Source organism: Cottoperca gobio, unplaced genomic scaffold, assembly GCF_900634415.1.
Source record: "Cottoperca gobio unplaced genomic scaffold, fCotGob3.1 fCotGob3_42arrow_ctg1, whole genome shotgun sequence".
NCBI classification, from domain to species: Eukaryota; Metazoa; Chordata; class Actinopteri; order Perciformes; family Bovichtidae; genus Cottoperca; species Cottoperca gobio.
Genome location: NW_021167006.1, coordinates 85,899 through 97,500, shown reverse-complemented (window position 1 = coordinate 97,500; position 11,602 = coordinate 85,899). Strand labels below are relative to the sequence as shown.

General features: G+C 38.4%; 1 protein-coding gene across 4 annotated transcripts; it reads right to left on the bottom strand.

The window, feature by feature from the left end:
* Positions 1-6,761: 6,761 nt before the first annotated feature.
* LOC115006017 (uncharacterized) lies at positions 6,762-10,512 on the bottom strand. Of its 4 annotated transcripts, none has more exons than XM_029428023.1 (6): positions 10,262-10,512; positions 8,793-8,952; positions 8,461-8,562; positions 8,187-8,312; positions 7,345-7,386; positions 6,762-7,047 (listed from the first exon to the last, which is right to left on the bottom strand). In XM_029428023.1, exons 1-6 carry the CDS (start codon positions 10,429-10,431, stop codon positions 6,949-6,951), a joined length of 699 nt encoding a protein of 232 aa, XP_029283883.1. In that variant the 5' UTR covers positions 10,432-10,512; the 3' UTR covers positions 6,762-6,948. The 4 variants fall into 4 exon arrangements, with proteins under 4 accessions (XP_029283883.1, XP_029283882.1, XP_029283884.1 ...); XM_029428022.1 differs by having other exon boundaries at positions 8,793-8,955; positions 10,262-10,510; XM_029428024.1 differs by having other exon boundaries at positions 8,793-8,955; positions 10,233-10,365.
* Between the last annotated feature and the right edge of the window lie 1,090 nt (positions 10,513-11,602).

The following is an 11,602-nucleotide window of genomic DNA, read 5'->3' as shown; positions in this document are numbered from 1 at the left end:
CAAACTTTTTTATTTTAAACACAGTAAGATAAATTAAAATGGAAAATATAATAAATAAAAACAATTATAAAATTATATTAAAAAAATATTAATTAATTAAAAAAATTATATTAAAAAAATAATAAATTACTCACTATTTTAATTACATTTTATAATAGTTTTTACCCTATCCTTCGGGTTATGGGGGGGAAAACTCTGACTGTTGTTTGTGCCTATGCCCCAAACCGCAGTTCGGAGTATTCGGCCTTCTTGGAGACCCTGAATGGAGCCCTGCAGGGGGACTCCAGTAGGGGACTCCGTAGTCTTGCTGGGAGACTTCAACGCACACGTGGGAAACGATGGAGACACCTGGAGAGGCGTGATTGGGAGGAAGGGCCTCCCTGATCTAAACCCGAACGGTCGTTTGTTGTTGGAGTTCTGTGCTAGTCATGGAATGGCCATAACAAACACCATGTTCGAACATAAGGATGCTCATAAGTGCACGTGGTACCAGAGCACCCTAGGCCAAAGGTCAATGATCGATTTTGTAATCGTATCATCTGATCTGAGGCCGCATGTTTTCGACACTCGGGTGAAGAGAGGGGCGGAGCTGTCGACTGATCACCATCTGGTGGTGAGTTGGATCAAGGGGTGGGGGAAGACTCTGGAGAGACCTGGTAAACCCAAACGGGTAGTGCGGGTGAACTGGGAACGTCTGGAGGAAGCCCCTGTCCTGGGGATCTTCAACTCACACCTCCGGCGGAGCTTTTCAGACATCCCTGTGGAGGTTGGGGGCATTGAACCTGAGAGGGCGATGTTCAAAACCTCTATTGCTGAAGCTGTGGTGATGAGCTGTGGTCTCAAGGTCTTAGGTGCCTCAAGGGGCGGTAACCCTCGAACACTGTGGTGGACCCCGGTGGTCAGGGAAGCCGTCCGACTGAAGGAGTCCTTCCAAGTTATGATATCCGGGAGGACTCCGGAAACAGTTGCAGGGTACCGAAGTACTAGAAGGGCGACAGCCTCTACCATGCCAGAGGCAATGCAGCGGGTGTGGGAGAAGTTCGGAGAAGCTATGGAGGACTTTCGGTTGGCACCAAGGTGCTTCTGGAAAACCATCCGGCACCTCAGGAGGGCGAAGCGAGGAACCATCCAAGCTGTGTACAGCAAGGGTGGGACCCTGCTGACTTTGACTGAGAAGGTTATCGGCCGGTGGAAGGAGAACTTTGAGGAACTTCTGAATCCGACTAACACACCCTCTATGGTAGAGGCAGAGCTGGAAGCTGATGGGGGATTATCGTCAATTTCCCTGAAGGAAGTCACTGAGGTAGTCAAACAACTCCACAGTGGCAAAGCCGCAGGGGTTGATGAGATCCGTCCAAAAATGCTGAAGGCTTTGGGTGTTGAGGGGTTGTCTTGGTTGACACGCCTCATCAACATTACGTGGAAGTCTGGGACAGTGCCTAGGGGGTGGCAGACCGGGGTGGTAGTTCCCCTATTCAAAAAGGGGGACCAGAGAGTATGTGCCAACTACAGGGGTATCACACTTCTCAGCCTCCCTGGTAAAGTCTACTCCAAGGTACTGTAAAGGAGGGTTCGGCCGCTAGTCGAACCTCTGATTGAAAAGGAACAATGCCTTTTGTGGTCGTGGAACAACGGACCAACTCTTCACTCTCGCAAGGATCCTGGAGGGGGCCTGGGAGTACGCCCATCCGGTCTACATGTGTTTTGTGGGTCCCCCGGGTGATACTGTGGGAGGTGCTGCAGGAGTATGGGGTGAGGGGGTCACTTCTGAGGGCCATCCAATCCTTGTACGCCCAAAGCAAGAGTTGTGTCCGGATACTCGGCAGTAAGTCGGACTCGTTCCCAGTGAATGTTGGCCTCCGCCAGGGCTGCACTTTATCACCAATCCTGTTCGTGATTTTCATGGATAGGATATCGAGGCGTAGTCGTGGAGGAGAGGGGTTGCAGTTCGGTGACCTGAGGATCTCATCGCTGCTCTTTGCAGATGATGTGGTCCTTATGGCATCATCGGTCTGTGACCTTCAACAGTTACTGAATCGGTTCGCAGCCGAGTGTGAAGCGGTTGGGATGAGGATCAGCACCTCAAAATCTGAGGCCATGGCTCTCAGCAGGAAACCGCTGGATTGCCTACTCCGGGTAGGGAATGAACCCTTACCCCAAGTGAAGGAGTTCAAGTACCTCGGGGTCTTGTTCGCGAGTGAGGGGACGATGGAGTGAGAGATTGGCCGGAGAATTGGAGCAGCGGGGGCAGTATTACATTCGCTTTACCGTACCGTTGTGACGAAAAGAGAGATGAGCCAGAAGGCAAAGCTCTCGATCTTCCGGGCGATCTTCGTTCCTACCCTCACCTATGCTCATGAAGGCTGGGGCATGACCGAAAGAACGAGATCACGGGTATAAGCGGCCGAAATGGGTTTTCTCAGACGGGTGGCTGGCGTCTCCCTTAGAGATAGGGTGAGAAGCTCAGCCATCCGTGAGAGACTCGGAGTAGAGCCGCTGCTCCTTTACGTTGAAAGGAGCCAGTTGAGGTGGTTCGGGCATCTAGTAAGGATGCCACCTGGGCACCTCCCTAGGGAGGTGTTCCAGGCACGTCCAGCTGGGAGGAGACCCCGGGGAAGACCCAGGACTCGGTGGAGAGATTATATCTCCTCACTGGGAACGCCTCGGATCCCCCAGTCGGAGCTGGAGGATGTGGCCCAGAGAAGGGAAGATTGGGGTTCCTTACTGGAGCTGCTGCCCCCGCGACCCGACCCCGGATAAGCGGTAGACGATGGATGGATGGATAATATATAATATAATGTATAATGTATAATATATAATGTATAATGTATAATATATAATGTATAATATATAATGTATAATGTATAATATATAATATATAATGTATAATATATAATGTATAACGTATAATATAATATATAATGTATAATATATAATATAATGTATAATATAATATATAATGTATAATATAATATAATGTATAATGTATAATATATAATGTATAATATAATATGTAATGTATAATAATGTATAATATATATATAATGTATAATATAATATATAATGTATAATATAATATATAATGTATAATATAATATATAATGTATAATATATAATATATAATATAATGTATAATATATAATGTATAATATAATATATAATGTATAATATATAATATATAATATAATGTATAATATATAATGTATAATATAATGTATAATGTTTGCACAGAATTAGAAACATTTTAAAAATATATTAATTTAGATTAATTCAATATTTAAAAAACTATTTTCATATTTAATTATTTCCTAATATTTTTCTTTTTGGTTAACATTTCTTTTTGTTTTTATTTATTTCCCTATTTAATTTTTTGTACATATATTTTATTTCTGTATATTTTCCACCATATGTAAATGTTGAGACGTCATTGAACACTTTGTTTTCAAATGAACTGGCACCTTTATTTCTCTTCACTTTTATTTCTACATTTATTTTGTATTTATCCTAATGGCAGCGTCCTCCACCTGTTACACTCATGGTGGAAGAAACGTCATGACTTATAAAGTTATAAATTAAACTCTAAACAAGAACAACTGAAACAATTAGTGCAGTGACAGGAAATTAATTGGAAAACATTTTGATAATTGTTCATGCAAAAACATTTCATGGTTCCAGATTTGATGCTTTTCCTTTGAATAATGTTCATTTAAACTTTCACTATTTTTACAAACCAGACAATCAATGGATTATAAAATAATAATCAGATTAATCCATAATAAAATAATCTTTAGTTGAAGTTAAAATGAGCTCAACAAACAGTAAAATCTGCTTTTACATTAATGCACGAGTGATATTAATGTAATGATATAAAACATTTCCCTGCAGATGAAACAGGTCTGATGATCAAGACGTTTTATTTATCCAACAAGCTTTAATTAAAAGTCTTTTGAGTCTTTTCAGAAAAACAAACTGTCCTCAGGTATTAAAGAGGTTCAGCCGGATGTCACCGCTCAGTTTTCGTGACCCATTAATGTGTTTATTTGTGAATGGAGACGACTGAGCAGCCTGAAGGACGTCAGTGGGGAGAAAAGCCCTCGTGCGTCAAACAGAGAAAAGAGAAATACTCAAAGATACTTCCAGACAAAGTTTGAACTCTTAAACCCACACAGACAGAAAACACTACATAATTAAAGCATTTAATAGCATACCAATATACTTTGTATAAATGAAAACACTTTTTGGATGAACAGAACTCGCACAGACGAGAAGCACATCAGCGTGTTTAAATAGTGTTTCGTGACAAGTCATGTGTTTGTGAAGTAGTGAGAATACAGGATACATGAGACTTGGATTATACTGCCAGAGCTGGGATCAAACCAAGAAAGAACAAGCAAATAAATCAGGTGGAAAACTAGAAAAAAATCAGGTAAACCTCAGGTAAAACTCAGGTAAACCTCAGGTAAACCTCAGGTAAACCTCAGGTAAACCTCAGGTAAAACTCAGGTAAACCTCAGGTAAGTAAACCTCAGGTAAACCTCAGGTAAACCTCAGGTAAACCTCAGGTAAACCTCAGGTAAAACTCAGGTAAAAACCTCAGGTAAAACTCAGGTAAACCTCAGGTAAAACTCAGGTAAAACCTCAGGTAAAACTCAGGTAAACCTCAGGTAAAACTCAGGTAAACCTCAGGTAAAACTCAGGTAAAACACAGGTAAAACTCAGGTAAACCTCAGGTAAACCTCAGGTAAAACTCAGGTAAAGTAAACCTCAGGTAAACCTCAGGTAAAACTCAGGTTAAACCTCAGGTAAAGTAAAACTCAGCTAAACCTCAGGTAAACCTCAGGTAAACCTCAGGTAAACCTCAGGTAAAGTAAAACTCAGCTAAACCTCAGGTAAACCTCAGGTAAAACTCAGGTAAAACTCAGGTAAAACTCAGGTAAACCTCAGGTAAAGTAAAACTCAGCTAAACCTCAGGTAAACCTCAGGTAAACCTCAGGTAAAACTCAGCTAAACCTCAGGTAAACCTCAGGTAAAACTCAGGTAAAACTCAGGTAAAACTCAGGTAAAGTAAAACTCAGGTAAACCTCAGGTAAACCTCAGGTAAAGTAAAACTCAGCTAAACCTCAGGTAAATCACAAAACAAATCTGGTAAAAAACAGGTGAATTACTGTTTAATGTTCGCATTAACAGTGTCAACAGGCAACACGCGGCGTGACTGATGGAGAACTTCCTCCACTGCTGGTTAAAACCACATAAACTTAATTGAAAACTTCCATCACAATCATAGGACGTAAAACTTGTCAGGTATTTATATTAGAAAATGAATAAATTAATGAATTAAATCAGTTTTAGTTAAAATCACAAAGAAATGTATCTTTAATATCAGCATGCGAGAAAAAGAAAATGGAGGACTTTTAATATTCGAAAAGGCTTTTTTATTATTATTCTTTTTAAAAGGAAAACACAGTAAAACTGAAGTCAGCAGTTAGTTTGATGAATGAATACTATTTGTAGATTTTTGGCATTTATTTATATACTTTGGCGTTGTGTATATCTGTACATTTATATTTTCACTGCAACACAACAACTTCCCTCGAGATAAATAAAGTTGTATCTTATTTTCTGACACAAACCTGCTTCGCTTCCTGTCTGCTGCAGAGCTGCGGCGCCCTCTGCAGGACTGAAGGAGCCGTTTCAGCTTCGCATCTAAATCTGCTGAAAGCCTTCATCAGCTGATCAGGAAACGTCCTGAACTTGTTTCTGACACAATCTGCAGGCAAAACGTTAGTTTTTATTATTATTTATATTATATTATCATTAACTGTATTGGAACTAAACAACCATCTGATTTATAAGAGACGGACGCAGCAGCAATTAAATAAAATATTTCTTTACACAATTTCCGCAGCGTGTAATTTTTGTTACTTTTTAAATATTATTATTTTAAGTCTCCTGAAATGCATAAAAAACATTTCTTAACTTTATTTTGAAAAGCGTTCCCTAAATAAAGTCCATTATTATTCCTTTATAAGGATTTCAGCAGCGTCAGGATCTGTATTCTGTATTTTGGGATTTACATTTTTAATTTCAGGCTGATGACTGACTGTCTAGTTACCATGGCAACCGCCCACCTGCGGGAGATTAGAACCCGTTTGAACGCGTTTCCCTCCGCGGTGCGTTCAGGGGTCCACGCCGTGTAGATAGAAGGGCTGTCCCTCTGTCCTGTTACAGTTGCTCCATTACAGAATAAAATATATTAGAAGTTAGAGGAAAAATGTGCACATTTTACTACAATATATATATAAATAGATAATATTCCAATCTATACAACAGTGAAATGTTATTAATATTAAAAATGGCAGCTATTAAGTAAAATAAAATATTTATTTCTAATTATTAGTTCTGTTTCGATTGTCATGTTTTACATTGAAGGATATAATATAATATATAATATATAATATGATATAATAATATAAATAATAATATAAATAATAATATAATACAAATAATAATATAAATAAAATATAAATAATGATAATATAATAAAAAATATATATATAATAATAATAATATAATAATATAATAATAAAATAATAATAATAATAATAGAATATAAATAATAATAATATAATAATATTAGTGCAGCCTCGTCTGTATCTGACTCTGTGCAGATACTTTAAGCTTTAAACACTTTAAAGATTAATGCAGAATAAAAAAGCTGCGCAGAAACAAACTTTGTGCTGCAACAAGCGAACACACATAAACCAGTTTCAGTTCATTTATTTAGAAAAGTCAAAAACCTAAATACAAAGTTAATATCAGGTTCATTATTATTATTAGTGCAACAAGATGTAAACAGTCACTGTTCTGTTATACTCACTGTTACAATACTGATCTCTGTGTTTTATTCTGATTAGTCTCCGGCTCTCTGTCTCCAGAGGTGCGTTTGTTTTAAGTCTCTTTGTGTCCCTTCAGTAACAGATCCACGTACGCCCCCGTCACCAGACTCTCCTGGGAAACACCGAGCTTCTCCATCAGACCCTCGGCCACCTTTATAACGAATACACAAAACAGATCAAATAAAACTGTTTGAAAACACAAAGTTAGTGTTTCTGTTATTCGTGTGATGCACATCCTGAAATATCTGGTGCAGATTCTTTAATCGCAGCCGACGCAGGAGACATTTGGAAAAGACCGAAAAGGAATTGACGCAGTAGATCAAATTAAAACATTAGATTATTATCATTTTAATCACATTTTAGTATATTTATTATCCAACACGACCTGCACGTTCTGCAGCGGCATACATTCAGAACTTTCTGATTCATTTCTAAAGTTCAGACCAACCTGCTGTCCGTCTTCAACAGTCTGCTCTGGACGCATCACCACCTGAAACACAACACACACACACACACACACACACACACACACACACACACACACACACACACACACACACACACACACACACACACACACACACACACACACACACACACACACACACACACACACACACACACAACAACACACACACACACTGTATTCAGTCGATCTCTTTACTTTCACTCGCACTTGTTGTTTTTCTTTCTGCTCCACTTTCAAATACGTCAACAACACAAAGTGTCGTGCAGACGATCATCGAGAACCGCTTTCAAATGTCCGATGCATCAGAATTATAAATTACTTTTATTGATGACTTCCTTTACAGCGCAAAAACTCTGCGTCCGACGTCAAACTGGACTTGCAACAAGAAGGCGTCACGAGAGGTTTATATCATATTATTTTATTCCCATTAACAAGAAGTATTGTCATTTTTTTAAATATTAGTAAATATATATATTTACAGGTTGATGAAATAAACAAATATAAAACAGTAAGTGATTTAATCTGATGAATAACTTTATGATGTTGTGAAATACGTCTTCATTAGAAACCTCAATAGAAGCTTTGAATGTAAAATAAAAAGACATTTAAACTTAATATATACAGACTATAATATTTAAGCCTGTGAAAACACAAAGTGTTTAGCCGTCTTAAAATAAATAATATTCAATGTATAATTATAAAATATAAAGGAAAGCAGCAAATCGTCGCATTTAAGAGGTGAAACCAAAATATATATATTTCTGCTTTGTGAAGGACTTACGTGTGTGTGTGTGTGTGTGTGTGTGTGTGTGTGTGTGTACCTCCAGCTCCATGTAGTTTCCCAGTCCCTCCACTGCGTCCAGGTGAACTCTGGTCTGACCAATCAGAAACAGCAGTCGCTCCTTCCGCACCTCACCTTTAACCCCGAGGGCGTCTGACAGCACAGTCTACACACACACACACACACACACACACACACACACACACACACACACACACACACACACACACACACACACACACACACACACACACAGTTATTAACCTTAATAGATAGCGGTATATATAATTGCAGAAACACTTGTGGTGTTTTACCCGGAGGCTGGGCGGGTCGCTGGTTGGACTGATGGAGTAACGGGAGAGTTTGGGTCCATCGGTGTCCGGACGCTCGTAGAAGATCAGCTGACCGGACTCGTTCTAACAAACAAAAAACAGTGAGACGGTTTTATACCTGCTACAACATGAGTTTGTATCTTATGTCATTTCTATTCAGTCACTTAATGTTTTTATATTATGATTATTTATCTATTTTTATCAATTGTATTTCTAATTTCTAATAACTGTGTTTCGTTTTTAGCTTTCTTTTTTATCTCACACACACACACACACACACACACACACACACACACACACACACACACACACACCATGAAGTCCCGCAGCTTTAGTCGTCCTTGGCTGCAGTTGAAGAACGTGTCGTGCTGTCTGATGATCGTGCCCTCTGATTGGCTGAGCTTGGCAGCCTTCTTGGCAAACTGTGTCGGGTCGCTCACTTTGGCTTTTATCTCCACGTTGGACGGCATGTTTCTACTGAGCATGTGCAGAACAGAGGGAGAACAGGAAGTCAGAGAGGTGATTAAAACTTTTTATTTATTTATTAAAAGTTAAGATAAAACTTGATCCCAGCAGGACATCATTGAATTAAAATCCACCTTTGCCTGCTGAAACTTTAAAGTGATGAACTCATTAATGCATCAACAATAATATAATATATATTATTCTGAAATGGGCCATTCTGCATCATGAGTACCGGTGAAGGAAGAAGTATTCAGATCTTTAAAGTAAAAGCAGTAATACCACAGTGTAAACATACTGCATGCAAAATAAATAAAAGTGCAAACGTATTAGAGTCAAAAGACATTACACATTACAGCCGGCAATAATCAGCTAATATCTTTACAAACTTTGAAAGTTTAATTCACACGTACAAAGTGAAGCATCAAAATATAATATAACTAACAAAAATAAAAGTACTCATTATGCAGAATGGCCCTTTTCAAAAACAATTATATTACTGTATTATAATTATTGATGCATTAATATTATTATTTTTAATAGTATTTAATTATTTTGTAATGTATTTAATTATTTATTATTATATAATGTTGCAGCTGGTAAAGGTGGAGTTTATTGTAATTACTTTATATACTGTTGGGTAGTTTTATCTATAATAATAATACATTTATTATTGATTGTATTGTATTGTACTGTAAAGTATCTAAAGTTGTAAAATAAGTGTAGTGGAGTAAAATACACAATATCTCCCTCTGAGTGGAGTAGAAGTATAAAGTAGCATAAAATAGAAATAACATTACTCAAGTAAAGTATCTCAAACCTGTAAGTACAGTACTTGATTACTTTTGCTTCATATCATTTTTAATGCAGTACTTTTAGCTGTAACAGAGTATTTGTACACTGTAGTATTAGTACTTTTACCTAGCGTTAGCATAAACATTAATAACAGCTAGTTAGCTACATCATTAGCTGACAGCTAACTCTCCAGCATCACATCAACACATTAAAGCTAACAGCTAGTTAGCTACATCATTAGCTGACAGCTAACTCTCCAGCATCACTTCAACACATTAAAGCTAACAGCTAGTTAGCTACATCATTAGCTGACAGCTAACTCTCCAGCATCACATCAACACATTAAAGCTAACAGCTAGTTAGCTACATCATTAGCTGACAGCTAACTCTCCAGCATCACATCAACACATTAAAGCTAACAGCTTCTGAACTCGCATTAAACATGGCGCACAGCTAACTGCCATCACAAACAGTGACTCACATGAGTACAAACTAACCATGTAAGAAGTAAAGTTTGTAGTTTCACCTGTTCTCGGTGTCACTGTCTGTCGGTGTGTCCACACTTGATTTTGCCGCGAAAAACCTCCTCGGGGGCGGAGCAGCAGCGGTCTGAGAGCGGCCGACTACACACGGAGGAAGCCGGGAGAAGCCTCCAAACTGACCGCAGAGCAGTGCTGTGTGACGGGGGAGCCACATTTCTACAGGGGGTCCTCCTCACGGATAGTTTTCCTCCTCTATCTTAGAGACGATCTACGTCTGCGCAGAGGACACACTGTAAAAGAAACGAAGACGTCTCACTCCGCACTTAAAGTGACAGCAGCCGTCATGGCTGACTTAAAGGAATACTCCACCTAAAATGTATCTTTTCAAACACACGTGATTTACTCATGCAATATCTCTCTTATTAATTATTTATTAATATGCATAAAAAATAAGTATACGTTTATGTTATTTTTCATTGTATTTATATCTTTCTATATTCATTATGATTTTGTATTTCTTGGTTTATTTTTATGTCAATTTAATTGAGTTATTTTTATTATTTAGTTCTTTCTTTTGTTTTTTATTTGTGTTGTTATTATTTTTTGGGGAGCCACATTTTTACAGGGGGGTCCTCCTCATGAATGATCCTCCTTAACGCTGTCAGAGACGATCTACGTCTGCGCAGAGGACACACTGTAAAAAAGAAGACATCTCACTCCGCTCAATTTCTGCTGCACTAAAAGTAACAGCAGCCATCATGGCTGACCTAAAGGATAACTCCACCTAAAATCTATCTTTTGAGCATCAAACACACGTGGTTTAATTATGCAATAGCACTGAATTATTTATTGTGTATTTCTTTTGTTTCTTGGTTTATTTTCATGTTGAAAAGAAAGAGATATCTAAAATCCCCTCTGTAAAATCCTTTGACTTTGAACCTGCTTCATCCAAACTTCACTTTTATATCTGGAAATGTAGCAAATTAGCATAAATGTAATAAGATAATGCATAATTTGCATATTTTAACATAACATTTCAGAAAACTAGTAATACAAAATATTATTGTGTTGATGTCAGGAATGAACTGGAGAAGTGTCCTGCTGATATCTGTTAAACATTATTACCTTTACAGCTGCTCTTAATTCATGCTCCTGTGTCTGTGATTGGTCGGTTTATCTCTGACATTAACTGGTATGACTGCACGTTGTCACCCAGCGTTCTGTTTATACATGTTTACCTCCTCTTACATCTATGCCAACACACACACAAACACACAAACACACACACACAGTTGAAACATGACTACATTTAGCTCGCCGGCTCATCAATACAACTCTGGATGTGTGCGTGTGCGTGTGTGTGTGCGTGTGTGTGTGTGTGTGTG

Excerpts from the sequence above, each read along its gene's own strand:
- LOC115006017 (XM_029428022.1), bottom strand. The coding sequence starts at position 10,431 with ATGTGGCTCCCCCGTCACACAGCACTGCTCTGCGGTCAGTTTGGAGGC. Across the intron at positions 8,563-8,792 it reads TAAAGCTGCGGGACTTCATG|AACGAGTCCGGTCAGCTGAT; the intron begins GTGTGTGTGTGT and ends TTTGTTTGTTAG. Across the intron at positions 8,313-8,460 it reads GCGACCCGCCCAGCCTCCGG|ACTGTGCTGTCAGACGCCCT; the intron begins GTAAAACACCAC and ends GTGTGTGTGTAG.